The sequence below is a fragment of the Mytilus trossulus genome, unplaced genomic scaffold, assembly GCF_036588685.1.
Source record: "Mytilus trossulus isolate FHL-02 unplaced genomic scaffold, PNRI_Mtr1.1.1.hap1 h1tg000233l__unscaffolded, whole genome shotgun sequence".
NCBI lineage: Eukaryota > Metazoa > Mollusca > Bivalvia > Mytilida > Mytilidae > Mytilus > Mytilus trossulus.
The window spans coordinates 1,632,956-1,650,127 of NW_026963314.1; the positions used below are offsets into that span (position 1 = coordinate 1,632,956).

At 30.5% G+C, this 17,172-nt stretch overlaps 1 protein-coding gene across 1 annotated transcript; it reads right to left on the reverse strand.

The window, feature by feature from the left end:
• Window positions 1–873: 873 nt before the first annotated feature.
• On the reverse strand, window positions 874–10,593 carry LOC134701175 (uncharacterized). Its single transcript, XM_063562314.1, has 10 exons — window positions 10,181–10,593; window positions 9,221–9,274; window positions 8,544–8,615; window positions 7,901–7,960; window positions 7,324–7,424; window positions 6,760–6,952; window positions 5,120–5,306; window positions 4,105–4,494; window positions 2,738–3,796; window positions 874–2,017 (listed from the first exon to the last, which is right to left on the reverse strand). The coding sequence occupies exons 1-9, from the start codon at window positions 10,498–10,500 to the stop codon at window positions 2,738–2,740; spliced, it is 2,436 nt and encodes an 811-aa protein (XP_063418384.1). The 5' UTR covers window positions 10,501–10,593; the 3' UTR covers window positions 874–2,017.
• Window positions 10,594–17,172: the final 6,579 nt, after the last annotated feature.

Genomic DNA, 17,172 nt, shown 5'->3' on the forward strand with positions numbered 1-17,172 from the left:
GAACAAATATTATACATGTTATAAGGCAAACTTTATAGTGATTTCTGATAAAAAATATTATATCAAGTCAAATTATAAATTATTAAACTGATACATAATTAACCTACTCACTCAAGATTATCACTTCCATCTAATGGACGACAAATGTTGTTTTTTTTCCCCAGCGTTTTCTGGTAAAAACATTTTGAATATATCTGCTTAACATAAGTTACCTCTAGCTTTGTGATAAGAGTCATCCATTAAAGTATTTTATGAAGTTTACATATATTATATACATTAAAAGATTTATATAAATCAAATACATTATTGTAGTTCCACCTCTATACATGTACAATACAAACATGAATACAATATATACAACAAATTTTAAATTAAAAGTACAAAACAATCTTGAAAACATTCCAGAGCCACTCTGAAAAGAGTTGTGAGAGACATAAAAATAGACAAATCGATAAAAATACAAAACATTTTTTATCATCTATATGAAACATGTTTCCTTTGAATTAAAATATCATGGCAGATTTTGGCACAATGAAAGCACAAATTTTAATTTGTAAATAAGAATATGAGTTTTTAATTATCATTTAAGTCTAAAAATCACTATTAATAGAAACTGCTCCGTTAAAAACTTTTTTCTTTCATGTGAATATATAAAGGGGCACTTGAGTAAAACATGTTTCTCATCTTCAATGAGTTTCTGTTTCTTAGAGGAATCATTAAAACAAAGTCTACTTTCACATAAAACCCCTTCATATTTGCCTGTTTCAATTCTAATCGGCAGCACACCACATCGAAATTTAGCAAAGGCACTTTTATATCAGGGCATAATAACACTTAGATAATGGTCTTTATAATATTCTTGTTTGAATCATCTATAGGTACACGGTTTACAGTGACCATTTTCTCTTGTACAATTCAAATACACTACTCTCAATATTCTTAATATAATTTTTACTAAAAGTACAGTTTATATTACAAACATTTTCAATATCAAGTTCTCTGTTTTTGATTTCACTATTACAAATTGTATTTGCCCATAAAAACACTTTTTTAGTAAGTCAGGTATAATTCATTTTCAAAAATCTTGTTCAATTCCTAAAAATACATAACCATTGTTTAATTATATATGGCATCCAGCCCGTATCTCCATATAAAGTTATATTTTGGGTATAATTTTCGACACCCATAAAAAAATGCATGGCTCTATTTTTAATTGCATTTATACCTGTTAATTCCCTAGCTCACCATATTGAGGCACCATAATCGATAACTGACATAACCAGTGTATCAAAAAGTTTTGTGTATCCATATAATTCAAATATTCATTCAACACTAGTCCCAGATATATATAATTTCCTACAATATCTATGCTATAATCATTAAACATAAATGGAAACCTAGATCTCTGTACTGACTGGGGTCTAAAATGAACAATTTTTGACATGCTTTACTTAAATATACAACAAGATCATTAGTGTTATACCACTGACCTAAAATGGCTAATATTTTTTGTAAATCTTTTTCATTATCACAGATAAATACAATGTCATCTGCATATACAATTACATAAACAATATCATCATCAAGTTTTATGCCAACATTTAACCTCTAGACCTCATCAATAAGATCATTGATAAAAATAATGAACAAAAGAGGTGATAAAATGCATCCTTTCTTTAATTCTGAATTGTCATTGAACCATTCTCTCTTAGGCAATTTATTTTAATATTTTAAAAATAACCTCAATGACTATCAATATTTTAGCTTATTTTATCTTTAACCTAATATGTTCTTCCAACTTATAGTATCAATATTAAATTCCTGCTTCATTTAATTTCTCCTAATTACATCCTTAATGTACTGAATATTACAAATAATAAAATTACATTAATTATAAGATACAAAAAGAATCTTGAACCTTTATAACCTGCATGCTGAATCAGCTAATTTCTTATAACAACGTTGATACTGAAAATCTCCACATTCTGTCCTCACAACTGACTTCAAAAAGGCAAATCTGTAAAGAAATATAGGAAAGTTGTGTAAAATCAGTCATTACTGAAATCACCTTTATACAGGTACATTTGTAGTACAAATTATATTTATACTGCAATCAGCTATTTTACTATACAGATAAAGTTATACGTATAAACGTTATTTTTATATGTCAATGACCCCAACTTATCTATAAGCCCTGCCTCCTTTTTGTATTTCATCAGCAACGTCACGTCACAACCATGACAACGTAAAGTAACAATGGTCAAACTTTTATGAATTTAAACTTTTATGTCTTCAAATTGGTTATTTATATACCATGATTATCAAATGTTATTAATTAAGTTCATTTTCCCTTTTTAATTCCTTGATATGTCAATGTCTTAACGCCTGGACTACGCTCATAGGGAAATACCCCAAAATGGTACCCCCCCAAGAGGGAAATTCCAAAGACTTTTTTTAACAATTTTTGTTATATGTTTTTTTCATTTTTAAATTATTTTTTTTCTATTTCAGTATAAAGACAATAAAACATGGTTATTATTTATTCTTAAATTTATGTCTTTTTCAGTGACAATAACTTATTAATATCAACACTAATTTGATTTCAATGTGATAGTTTTCTGGAAGGAAAAGTCAGCTTGTTCAATTGTACCAAAGAAACATCCAAACTCAGAAATTGAAAAGAAAACAATGCAACAGCTAAATAAGAAATGAAATGGTAGTCATATTTAAATCTTACTCAGGGAATATCTGGTAAATCAGAATCAGTGTCTTCATCATCATCATCATCATCATCATCATCATCATCCTCCTCACTATCATCATTCTGGGCCAACCCTCTACCTAATCTCTCTACTATTCTATTGATATCTATTTCCATCTTGTTGACATCAACTCTCCCAGCTGGACTGTTTGTAATGTTATTAAAACTCCTGCACTTCCGACCTGCAGTTACTTTGAATGGCCTTAACTTTCTCAACGATTTTTTCAAGATATTGACGTCTTCTTCTGATATGTGTTTGGTATGCCTATTACCTTTTTTGATGATATCATGCTGGTTATCAAAATTTCTGCATATGGAGGTTATGATAGGAGCAGCTGCTGTTACTGTTGATATGGCATTTTCAGTTTTGTTGGCACCTAGCCCCCTTATCAGATCCTTCTGATTCCTCACAGAGTGTTCCTGTACCAAGTCAGCTTCTACATTGTTCCCAACACCACCTCTTAAATTAACAAAACTTCCCTCCAGAATCCTTAGGCTGTCTAAAGGAGACATGTAATGATTCACCTTCATTAGGTAGTCAATACACTCCACCATGTATTTAGATAGACAGGAATGCTGATAAAATATAGGTATGCAAACCTTCAAATTGGGTGAGACCATGGTCAAATTGCCTTCCTTGGCAGTATCCTCCAATTGCAAATAATGCAATCCTCGCAGACAAAGATTACTACAGTAGTTGAACTTCTCATCGTCTGTATTCATTCCCGCTTGTAGGAAACCCAGCATGTCGAGTAGCGAGTTGCCAATATTACGCATGGCAACCTCTTTTGTGGCTCGGCATGCCTTGTCTATACCAGCGGGAAATGTATCATCTGATGTCTCCCTCATGTTGAAAAGTTCAAGAGCCTGTTCTCTGATAAGGGACTCTGTAAGTATCTTGAAGAACTCACTATGAGTCTTGAAATGGCCTTTGACCTTCCCATTGACATCGTTTTTTTTCAATACATTTCTAAAGTATGACATTGTGCCTTCTTCCATCATACTCTCTTTTCTATACAAAGCTTTGTAACATTTCTATTTATAAAAAGAGAAAAATAAGAATGTTATTATGTATCATATTTTCTATTTTCAATGAAAAAATTAACTACACAATTTGTTGTTGTTGTTTCATTTCTTGTGTATGTGCTTATTAAAGTTTACAATGTGTTTTTTTCTCAATATTGAAGGATGTAAATTTGTCTTGTTTTTTCATAAATTCTCTTAATTTGCACTCTGATGGATAGATATATCATAGAAAATTATTCCACATCTCCATCTTTATTTTCAAGTAGTTTCTGCTACTTTCAATTAAATGTTATTGAATTGGAAAGTTTTGATTTTACCAAGTTCAACCAATGAAGCTGTATTTCATTGGAACCTACCAGAACAATATACGAATTTCTAATGTGATCCTTCTCTGTATCTGTTAATCTCACTATATCACTGTTAAGTGGCCCTACATCTTTTGGTGCTGACATATTCAGGTCTGGGGTAGCGGCTCTACATGATATTGCATTGGAAGCAAATAAGTGGAGATCATAATTGCTTTTTTCTGTAGATTGACAACTTGGCTTTATAAATATGTCCAAGTTGTCTCCAGTTATTTTTAGCAATGGACTTCCCTCTAAATAATCTATCAATTTTTTGTTGGAGTTTTTTCCACACTCTGCTATCAACCTCTGCTTACTTGCAGTTGACAATGTAAGCCCGATCTTGTTCAGTCGACTTAAAAGCTAAATAAATGAAGATAATGTTATTCAATGTAAATAATTTTCAGAATTAACAAATTACAGTTAAGGGATTTTTTTTCCTACCATGTCCAGTCTGTATCTGCCTAATTAGTCATATTTATAAAATAGCAATACAATTATCAAATATACTGTTATTTATAAGTGTATTTATGCAAATGAAATTTGAACTAAAAAGGATGTAAATTTAAGGTCTGATAAATTATCGACCTTACATTTGTATCTATTTATTCAAATTATTGGAGTACCAGAAACAATTGTATTCTACACTTGTTGAACAAAATTATAAACCTTTCTTGATAGCAGAGTTTAAGCAATTAATTTTCAGTTTGGTATATAAACATATAGTTGTTGAAATTAATTATCTCTCTTGACATCGTATCTCACGCAGTATTCTCTACATCAGCCAATATTAAAGCTGCAATTGAAATTTCGTAAAATATGATGATGCTTGTAGTCAAGTAGTTTCACTGAGGTCAAATAATTGGAAAGTATTTACTGGTCCAATATTTCAGGGCTTGCAACTTAAGAAAATATTAAATATATTGTGTAATTATTCTATACAGAAAATATTGACGAAGGTATAAAAAACTGTTATACAGTATATTACCATATCCTCAGCACGTCCCCTAATACATAAGGCTGTTATCAATCTCTGATAAGCACTTAATTCTGGATTTCTGGTAAACATAATCACTCCATAAACTAATGCTATTGCCTCCTTTATTTTCTCATCAGCAGTGTCATTGTGCTCTTTTACAAAAGTTGCTTCCAACATTTCCAACAGTGATGGGGTTCTATGTTAAAAAAAGTTTTAATACATGTTATACATGGCCTCTGGCCTTTGTTAGTCTAGTATTATTTAAATTTTAGTTTCTTGTGTACTCTTTGGAAATTAGTATGGCGTTCATTATCACTGAACTAGTATATATTTGTTCAGGGGGCAGCTGAAGGATGCCTCTCGGTGTGGTAATTTCTCGCTACATTGAAGACCTGTTGGTGACCTTCTTCTGTTTTTTTCTACGGTTGGGTTGTTGTCTCTTTGACACATTCCCCATTTCCATTCATAATTTTATACATTTGATAAGTAATTTAATATCATGTTTTTTGTTTACTGTAGATTCAGAAATATTGACATCTTCTGACCACAGGAAAATGGATTACCGTGTTGAATCCTCTGAGCATAGATTATATGATTATTAAGAATTAATATTGCCAAACACATTAAAAACAGTAAATATGATTCACTTGTGGAAGCCATAATTTCCTGATTCAATAACCCACAACTTGAGTTAACCTTTTTTTTTTGTGATTTTGTATTGCTTCACCTTTGGTTTTCTATGTTATTTGGTTTATCCATGTTTTTTTTTCAATTTATGGTACTGTCAATTTTCTGTGTCTTGAGATTCTTCATCAAAACTAAATGAAGGACAAAAAAATAAAATAATTAAAATATCAAAACAATAATTAACTGATTATAATGATTATAAATAAAGGGAAAGATAATAATCTGAGAATGTGTAAATAAAACTTTTTTTCTTCATCTGAAATAAAAGAAAAACTGAAATAAAACTAAACCAAACGACTTCTCTAAATGTTGTAAGTAGGCAAGTCAAAAGTCAGTTATCATATTATCAGTGGCATGTTTAATCAAACTGCTCACTGAAAACATAACACCATCTTTCGAAAACCTCAATCTTACTAGGAGAGCATTATTTCTTTACTTTGAAATCCTGATAGAAAGATAAATAATGTTAATGCCTTGTACTGTATCAAGGTAATAGATGAGAGGGCTATATTAAATAGCCCTTTCTCCTATCACTGTAACTTCAAAAATTTTGTGTGCATTCATTTTACTAAATTTCAACAAAAGATTTAGGTTTCAGTGAATGCTGCATACAGGTAAGTTAAAAAAATATTTATATTTGAAAAAGTTATACCATGTAGGTATTAGATCAATCATAAAAACATACAGAAATTTCTGAATTTACAGTATTTATCAGCAAGGTATCTGACTCCTGTGCAGACCTAAAAAGTTAGCTATTTAAATATCACTCAAACTACCAGAAAATTCAATTGATTTCAATTATAACTTTTTTCATGGTAAACGATTAATATTCAAATAGATAACAAAAAAATAATTAAAATAAAATAAAATAGTTAAATGAATGTAAATGAAATTAATTAATTGTGTATGTCTGTGCTGTAAATTATATATGTGTGTAATTATGAATATTTAAAAATTTTCACCTGTCTTTCATTTCTTTCAAAATTTCTCTTGTCATATCAGTATTTTCATCTGCAAGGGATTCCATGGATTTTTTCCTCATTAAAACACTCTGTTCACCTTGACGCTTGGTGGAAACATGCATGCATTCATTACTGATTACCTTTAAAAAGTTCTTATTACTGTTTATAGGTTTTATACTCAGGTCTGGTGCATCTGAAAAGTTTATCAATTTATGTTTAATCTGACAGAATCAGGAATAGAAATTATTTGTTTAATCTATCATGGATCTTTTGGGGTTTAAAATTTCATATTTCAAATATAATGAAATTTTCATTACCCTCAAACAATTATTACAAAAAAAATTGCATGCTTGTGAAATAGAAAAATTATAAAGGGGAGACAATTAAATATTTTTTTAAGGATTATTTCCCCTTGAATAGTGCTGATATTAAACTTTGTTGATATTTTAGTGTTCAGATGGAAGAAAATCCTTTATCTATATCTAAAATTACGAAATATCAAAGTTACACTTTTAATTGATTTATATGAATATAAATCCCATAACTGACTACTAGTGTTTTCACCTCTGTTAATTGGTACAGGAAACAATTCTTTGCACACAGCTTTTCCATTTGTTCTTGGTCTAGTATATCCATGTTCATTGTCAATATTTTTGGTAGGTTTTCTAAAGAATACATGTAAATTCAATGCATACAATTTATTTCATAAGTATACATAAATATTCAATTCCACATGGTTATATCTTAAGTACAAATAAGTGATTCTTTCCTATTGTTTAGTGAAATGTCATATGTCATATGTATATAAACAATATTATGTCAATTCACATTTAACCTACCAAATCTTTAACCTTTTACCTTGATAGCCCAATATCCTTAACTAACAAAGTTAATGTAATTTTACATTTCATATGAAATCTGAATAAAATAATTTAAAGTTTACTATTTATCCAAAATAAACCAGAGAATAAATAATCCTGAAATGCAATTACTTGCATATCTCAGAAATATTCATCTTCACATGTATCTTCAAGTATAAATTGGATTTTATAGAGTTCAACACATTGAAAGTATCAAGCTAATCCAAGTCCACTTTCATGAAGGTAAAGTAACCAATATATTGAAATAAGACATTACTCACTGTAATTCAATAGGTATATTGAAATGACCTGAAGATATTTGTCTGCTGTAATCATGTTCTCTGAAATTTTATAAAAGTATATATATACTTCAGATAATTTCCATTACCATGCCTATTTCTTTTTTTTTTTAATGTAAACATTTTTTACATAAAAGTAATCTTAAAAATTTCAGCTTTTGGATGATAATAATTCTCATTTTTTATCACTTGGACAATATATAAATATTACCGATGGTGTAATTACTGACTCCAAAGAGTGATAACTCTTTTATTTAATAAATTTTTCTTTATTCAAACTTATATATTCCTTACACCTTTCTTACAGTGTCCTAGTACAAGAATTTATCTTGGGAATCAAAATCATATCGGGAGATGGAAAAATACATTAAGTCTATAAAGAAACTAAAAAGAAGTCAATGGTATAAGGGAGATAATTCTAATTAAGGTATATAATTTGAAATTTATAAAGACAATACCCTTTCAAATTGCTATAAATTACCATAAATCAGGTTGACAAGGTTTATTTTACTAATAACTGTATTCAAAGAATGTGTTGTATGAGAATTTATTGTGACACTCATATTATATTTATGAGGCTTCTGGTATTGAGTTGAAACTGTTCTTAATGTGCATTAATACCCACGAGTATAGCTGTGAGAAATCTTCATCTTTACTCTTAGCTCTGTCTTCTTTAACTGATGGACGTGGGATAATACTGAAATCAATAAAAATATAGCATATTTCAAGATATCCATGTTATTATTAAAAACATTTCAAGCATCAAAAAATAAAATTCAAACTGTTTCGTCCCTGCCAAGGGTACTCATCAGGTGGCTTCAAGGCTGCCACTACAGTTTTGCATTTTGCTATTATTTCACTATTTGCAACTTGTATCAAATACACCAGGATATGAATTCAGTCATTAAGTTTAGTTTTTAAGAGTTTATTTTTGTTCTTCTGAAAAATAATGAAGCGGCTGTAGTCTTTTTAAACACGTACTCCATTTCCTCTCTATATATTTTACACTGTTACTGATATAAGTAAAATTTAAACTGCCTCTTCCATTCGTATACCAGAGGGTACATATCAGGTGTTGTTTTTTTTTATCAATAATTGGCTAATACATTCAGTTTCTTATTTACATTTGGTTTAAAATTATACAATCAGTAGCTGATGATAGACTTTTAATAACAAAAAAGAGAATCACCATCACATTTTTATAAATAGAAGAATCATAAAAAAATTATTTCAACTGGTTAATCTTTGTATAATTTGAATACAGTTGAATAGTTAAATGTACACATATCAAGACAAACCCACCATAATTGCGATGAATCTTCTACACTTGTATCTGCCTGGACTGCTACACTTAAACTGAAATAAATTTGATAAAAACAGAGCATAAATGTTACTTTTCAATTAAATTGATATAAGATGTTTCTACTTACAAAAGTTGTATAAATCTAACAAAAATCAATATTTTGTTAGTTCAAAGCATAAACTATCTCACTGTAGTATATCTTTTGTATTTGTATTGTACTCAATATTTAAAGTGTAATATTATTTGTGACTTCATCAGTTGTTTGTATATTTTTTTTGTTTCCTTTTTGCAATTCATTGGATTGTTTGGCACCTACAACTTATATATTGTACACAACATATGTTAAGGTAAATCAGCTGTTAATGATTTATGATAACTATTTATGTAGGTAAAGACTTCATATCAGACAAGACTCTCCAGACTATGTGTGTGGTCTTTTTTTTTAATTCATACATGTATGCTCTTGATAAGACAAAGTAAAAAAAATGTCTGTAATTGTAATGTATTTGTGCTAAATATAATATAGTAATAAATCATATCTATTTCTGTCTAGTCTTCTTATGCCTATCATTGTCTATACAAACAATACATGTACTTGATCCTGTTAACTTTGCTTGACTTGGGACAGACACAAAATTATCAAGATAATTTAATGTAATCATGTACCAAAACCAAGTACATGTAGGTATCCTTTATATGTAGGATATGGTTTTAGTGATGTGGGTGGTTCAAAAGTTATTTGCCTGATATTAAAATTATATTCATATATAACTTCATAACTATATTATATTATACTCTAGTAATTCAAGCCCGACATTGGGAGAGTTTGTTACTCAATTATCAGACTAGTTTGTTTTTTGTAATGCAATGCAAGGCCATTAACTTGCACAAGTTTAAGAATTGTCAATGTGTCACTCTGAGTGTCAAATCAATCTCAATGTTATTGACTTGGTTCTTACTCTAAATCTGGAGAGAAGTTAGCCATTCTTTTTTTGGATTGTTGGTACCCATCTCTAAACTTAATCAAATTACTAACTGCCTCTTGTCTAAAGGAAATAAAATTTTGTATCTTTTGAAAGCAACCACGGCATAACCGAGTGGATGGTATGATGGTAATTTCCTGTAATAATTGATTTGAACTTAAAAAAGAAGAAAATAGATTATTGAATTTCGAAAACTTAGGACCAGAAAGTGAATAACAATTTGAAAGGTTTGTTCTAAAACAGAAACAACAGCTAATGTCAGTTATCTTTTCCGGCGTCTGCTGCCAGGCAGCCATTTTGACGCTTTTGCTGCTAAGGAAAAAAGTAGTTCCAGTTCAATCCGCAGCAAATAACCGAAAGCATCCGAAGGGCCGATGGCAGTGTTTGTAGAGAAAGGGAAGTATGAAAGTTTCTATCAGAAGTGCCGTATTTTTGGTTATCTTATTCTTAAGAAAATGAGTCAAATTTGTCGAAAAACAATAGGGGTCATTTAAGCTCAAAATTTTACTTTGAAACAGGTATGTAAAAATGAAATGACAGGGAAAATAGAGGTGTTGGCATATTTGTATCGGAATATAAAAAAAAACTTCTATGACAATTGGTCCAAAACTTTAATATGAAACCAAAACTAGAATATGAAAAGCTAGAATATAGCTTCAAAGAATTACCCAATAAAAAACATAGGTCACTGATAAGGAAAAAAAATATTTTGCCTTAAAACCCAAATTTTTGCGGGGAAAATGGTGAAAATGGGTGAAATGTCATTTTGACCAATTAACAAATACGGATACAAACGAAAATATTCTATAAGTCACTTCACTACAATGATTTAACATTTCTAATCAATCAAAATATTTAAAACAATCATATCTAATTTACGACAAATACTTTTGTAATTCATGCGTGAAATTATGGATAAAAGGAACATTATTTTAATAGCTTATTTAAAAAAATATATGTCTCCATTAATATCTGTGTTGTCATATAAGACAAGGTAAAAAAGAACCATCGACTTCTTATAACTTAAAAAATGATATGGACACAAAGAAGAGTAGATTCTGAACAAGTTCCAGTTATCTTTTTATTTGGAAGTAATTACCCATTCACCATCAAGTGTTCTTATTTGGCATTTTTTAACAATATCGATTCCATCCGTGCTGTTTACTTTCATATCAGAATCTCCAACTAATCTACGAACAAGACTTGACTTGCCAACTCCTTCTTTACCAATAACCTGAATTCTTACATACTGTCTTATTTCTGTTCCGTCTTTGATTGCTGCTATACGTTTATCCATGCTTTGTTTTTTGATTTCTAAAAAGGATAAACAATATTAAATCATAAAAGATCTGATTTGAAATTGGACGTCAAAAGGCAGTTATGCCAACACATTGTAGAAAGCACAGCAACCGAATGCAATGGAACATACATACATTCATTCTTTTCAGGTTAGTGCAATTATTTATATTATAATGTTTTGTTTAACTTTGACCATGCAATAATTGTAGCCAGGGTGAGAGACAATAATATTTTCTAAAGTCAATATTAGACACAACATTAATAGCATTAGTATACTGCCTGTTTACTATTTCTAATTGTGCCAATTGTGTATTTCTATGTAAACAAATGCGCGATAGTTTGGAAAGAAGATTTTTTTTTGTAACTCTGCATATAAGTCTCTGTCTTAATGTTGAAGTTATTAACTAAAAAGGTATCGTGTCACAGCTATGATGTTATTTATAATTTTATTAAAACAAGCTGTACTCCAACTCTTTCCATTTCTTCTCCTTAACATTTCGTTATTTTGATTTATTAAAAGGAAATATCGGATTATTAAATCGTTATCTCGGTTAACGACGTGTTTCTGTACTTGTTAATCCCAAATTCATGTATTTAGTTTACATGTTTAATGTTATATTTGTAATTCTCATCGGATTTTGTCAAATGTGTTGACGTCTTTTTATTATATTTAGGTGTTACGGATAGAAAAATTAATCACCGCCTTTATTAATTATATTAAATTTTGAACGATTATTTACGTTTGAAGTTGGATTCATAACAAACTGGACATATATTTATTACAGTTAATTGCTATTAATAAGTATTGCAATATGCATTTTGTTTAAATGAATTATCAGTATTTAGTTCTAATATAATCTTAAATCAATCCTAATTCTATCTCACTTTGATAGTTTTTCATATGTGACGTCATGCTGTTTCTAAATTTCATAAATTCAAATGTGGCATAACGTTTGTGCCGTTTCGCCATCGTATGTGACGTCACATTTTTTTTAATTACGTTGACGCCTGGACTGATTCTGGTGTGTCTATTCTGTGTTAAACTTTAATAGCATTATGTATTCGGGTTCAGTTTTCTGTAATTAGTTAATACTTCAGTTTCATTATGTATATCTCTTTCATATTCATTTGTTAAAATTTACTGTTTGCAATAGCATGAATTGTTCTATATAATAAGGATGTTCTTATCCCGGGCATAAAAACAATGCCCTATTTGGCAAAACCTTTTCAACTTTTGATCTTCAGTGCTGTACAACTTTGTACCTTTTTCACTTTCGATCTTGTATATCTTGGCGTTATGTATTCGGGTTTAGTTTTCTGTAATTAGTTAATACTTCAGTTTCATTATGTATATCTCTTTCATATTCATTTTTTAAAATTTACTGTTTGCAATAGCATGAATTGTTCTATATAATAAGAATGTTCTTATCCCGGGCATAAAAACAATGCCGTATTTGGCGAAACCTTTTCAACTTTTGATCTTCAGATCTGTACAACTTTGTACTTTTTTCACTTTCGATCTTTTATGTCTGGGCGTCACTGTTCATGTTATATTTGTTATTCTCGTGGTGTTGTGTCTGATTCTATGTCCGTTTCTGTGTGTTACGTTTCGGAGTTATGTCGTTGTTCTCCTCTTATATTTAATGCGTTTCCCTCGGTTTTAGTTTGTTACCCCGATTATGTTTTTGTCCATGGATTTATGAGTTTTGAACAGCGGTATACTACTGTTGCCTTTATTTAAATCAGAGAGTTAAATATATCGAGATCTTGATAAACATATATCGTTATCTCGATAAACGAAAATGTATTTCTGAATTCGTCATTTTGATGTTATCTAACAAATATTCAAATTAATATCAGAAAAAAAATGCAAAGCACTGTTAATTTGTTTTAACTTCATGCTTTCATTTATTTAGTTTCGGGGAATAAACTAGTGTATTTCCCTAACCATTTTTCACAGAAATTTCTTGGTTGAATGTATGGACGACCTGACTACCAAAACATATATAAATAATCAACATTATTTTTATTTTATTTTCATAGTACCTTTGCTGTTCTTCATCCAATATTTATAGATATAACATGTCCATCGTGCCGCAATGACCATTAGATGGGTTAAAGATAGTCTGTTTCCAGGCCGTTATTGAAATTCTTGACAATACAATATTTGTATATTCCGAAGGCATACTGAATGTGTTACGGAGGGGAACAACCTAGGTTACAGAGGACCTAAATGCCAAAATACGCGTGAAAATTATGAAAATAGCCAACTTCGAATAATGGAAGGGATATTTTGAATAACGGAATAGACTGCTGCGACCCTTTAGCCCCTAATAACATACATACCTTATACCTCATTCGAAAGCTTATTTATAGAGAACAAAAGACATGTAGTAAATCTGTTCCGCAACGCATATTAGAGGATTGACAGAAAACCTACATGTCGAAATACGCGTGAACATTACTTTGACCTACCGAATTAGACTATTTACCGGATTTGTAATCACATAAGCAACACGATGGGTGCCGCATGTGGAGCAGGATCTGCTTACCCTTCCGGAGCACCTGAGATCACCCCTAGTTTTTGGTGGGGTTCGTGTTGTTTATTCTTTAGTTTTCTATGTTGTGTCATGTGTACTATTGTTTTTCTGTTTGTCTTTTTCATTTTTAGCCATGGCGTTGTCAGTTTGTTTTAGATTTATGAGTTTGACTGTCCCTTTGGTATCTTTCGTCCCTCTTTTAAGAAATAGCTTATTTTGAATTATGGAAAGGACATTTTGAAAAATGGAATGGACTGCTGCAACCCCTCAGCCCCTAATTACATACATACCTTATACCTCATTCGAAAGCTTATTTTTAGAGAACAAAATACATAAAGTCAATCTGTTCCGCAACGCATATTTGAGGATTGACAGAAAACATACATGTCGAAATACGCGTGAACATTAAGAAATAGCTTATTTTGAATAATGGAATGGATATTTTGAAATAAGGAATTGAGTGCTTCAACCCTTCAGCCCCTAATTACATACATATCTTATACCTCATTCGAAAGCTTATAAAGTTATAGAAAACAAAAGACAATATATCCCGCAATGCTTATTAGAGGAGTTACACAGACCCGTCGGCCCCTTTATTCACTACTTGAAAGCTTATAGAAAGAGGGATAAAATGGTATATTAGTAAGCTCTCGAATTAGGTATAATGTATTTTTGAAATTAGGGGTTTAAGGGTCGCATCAGTCTATTCCAATATTCAAAATATCCATTTCATTATTCAAAATTGGCTTTTTCTTAATTTTTACGTATATTCTGGCATTTAGGTCCTCGGTAACCTCTCTTATTGTCATTGTGGCACATACTATTTATAACATTTTGTTCCTCTTTTTTAAAATAAGCTTTCAAATGGTGTTTAAAGTTTTCCTTAATTTGTGGCTGACAGGTCGCTGAAGTTCATTCCATTTTTTTAAATAAGCTTTTTCATAATGTTCGCCCGTATTTCTATTATTAGGTCATTCGTAACTCATCTAATACGCATTGCGGAATATATTGATATATATATACGTCGTGTACAAGTTGCGATTTTGTACAGGTTATAACATGTACAAAAATATTGTACATGTTATAACTTGTATAATTCAAAAATACAAGTTAACATGTACAAAAGTACCTCATACATGTTATAACCTGTACAAAATATTGCTTAAAAATGGGTTTAACTTGTACAAAATTTAAAATAAATCTTAATGAAGTAAAATATACATTTAAATTCACCAATGCATACAAAAAAAACAATAAAAAGGCCAGAACGTGTCTTTTTCTGTAGAGGACAATGATCATAAAATTTCAGAATATTTTTTTTTTTATGACTTATGTTGGCAAAATGTGTTTTTATGTAATTGTATGTTTTATACAGTCCATTATGGCTTAAATAAGTGTGACACTATTTACTAAAAGCTTGCATTCCTCAATGGCAATTACATTAGATACTAGTAACTAATTTCTTAAGAATGATTCTGATTTTTGGGAAATACTCCTCCCTCTCGATTTTATAGTATGCAAAGACTAAAACTATATCTTATATGCTTATTCTGTAAAAGCAAGAGAGAGCTGATATAGTTTTCATTGGACCACGCTTCATTATCAATATCTTTGGATCTATACTCTTTAACATTTTTGGCCTTCAGCATGACTTATTGCTTCCGTTGAGATATATATTGGAACTTCTTAAGATAGTTCTTGAAAATAATGAATTTATGTTCAATGGTAAATTTTATAAAACTTCAACTGGTGTTCCAATGGGAAATAGTTAATCTGAGAGTTTATGAAGTCTTAAATAGTATTTTGAGGACTTTCCAACATAAACAGAAAATATCAAGTCTCTACAGGTTTAGGGACGATGGCTTTTTTATTTACAATGAAGGTACAGATGATGAAATTTCACAATTCTTGAACATGCTAACAGACAACATGCACTTTTAAAATTTACAGACGAGGAAATGACAAACTAAAATGCAGTTTTTAGATGTGCTGGTATTCAAAGATCCAAGATTTAGAGAAACAGGAATCTTAGACCTCACTACATTCCGAAAAAAAGACTGAAAATTATCAGTATTTAGAGAGATCCTCATGCCACCCATCCTCTACTTTCAGAGGCATAATTATAGGAGAAATGCTTCGCTTTAAGAGTAGTACGAACGATCCAGTAGATTTGCAAACACAATATGCGTTATTTTCTGAGCGCCTTATTATAAGGGGATATCCAAAAAAAGAAATTAAAACTGCTATACAGGAAGTGACTGCAAAACAAAGAATAGACTCTTTAATGGTAAAGCCCAAATCTGTATTACAGTCGCCTCCCTTGGTATTCTCCAAAGTGTTTTCAAGACAGAACTCACATATAAAGAACAATATCTTAAAACACTGGGATAAATTAAAGGATGACGAAGAGGCAAAACTGTTATTTGATAAAAGATCTCTGTTTGCTTTCCGTAGGCATAAAAACTTGAAAGACACAGTAACATCAGCAACTCTGAATAATAAATATGTTGCAGACTATAATCATACGTTTTTGGGTTGAGTTAAGTCTGCCAATTGATATATTATCGTATGTGTTTCTATGTTGTGATGTTATGCTATTGTTTCAGAAAAAGGGAGAAGGTTTGGGCCCATTAAAACGTTTAATCCCGCTGCAAATGTTTGCACCTGTTCTAAGTCAGGAATCTGATGTACAGTAGTTGTCGTTTGTTTATGTAGTATATACGTGTTTCCCGTTTCTCGTTTTGTTTATACAGATTAGACCGTTGGTTTTCCCGTTTGAATGGTTTTACACTAGTAATTTTGGGGCCCTTTATAGCTTGTTGTTCGGTGTGAGCCAAGGCTCCGTGTTGAAGGCCGTACTTTAACCTATAATGGTTTAATTTTTGAATTGTTATTTGGATGGAGAGTTGTCTCATTGGCACTCACACAACATCTTCCTATATCTATGAAAATAGATTCTATACTTTAATTGTTCGTTAAATTGATAAACAAGGTTAAGTAGATAAAGAGTATAGACAAATATTAGTCAGACAAATCATGAGGTGTCGAGCCCCTAATACAAATTACAGTATTTTTATAATAAGTGTCACTATGCAATGGCTTGGGCTCCTGACGATGGACATGGCCATG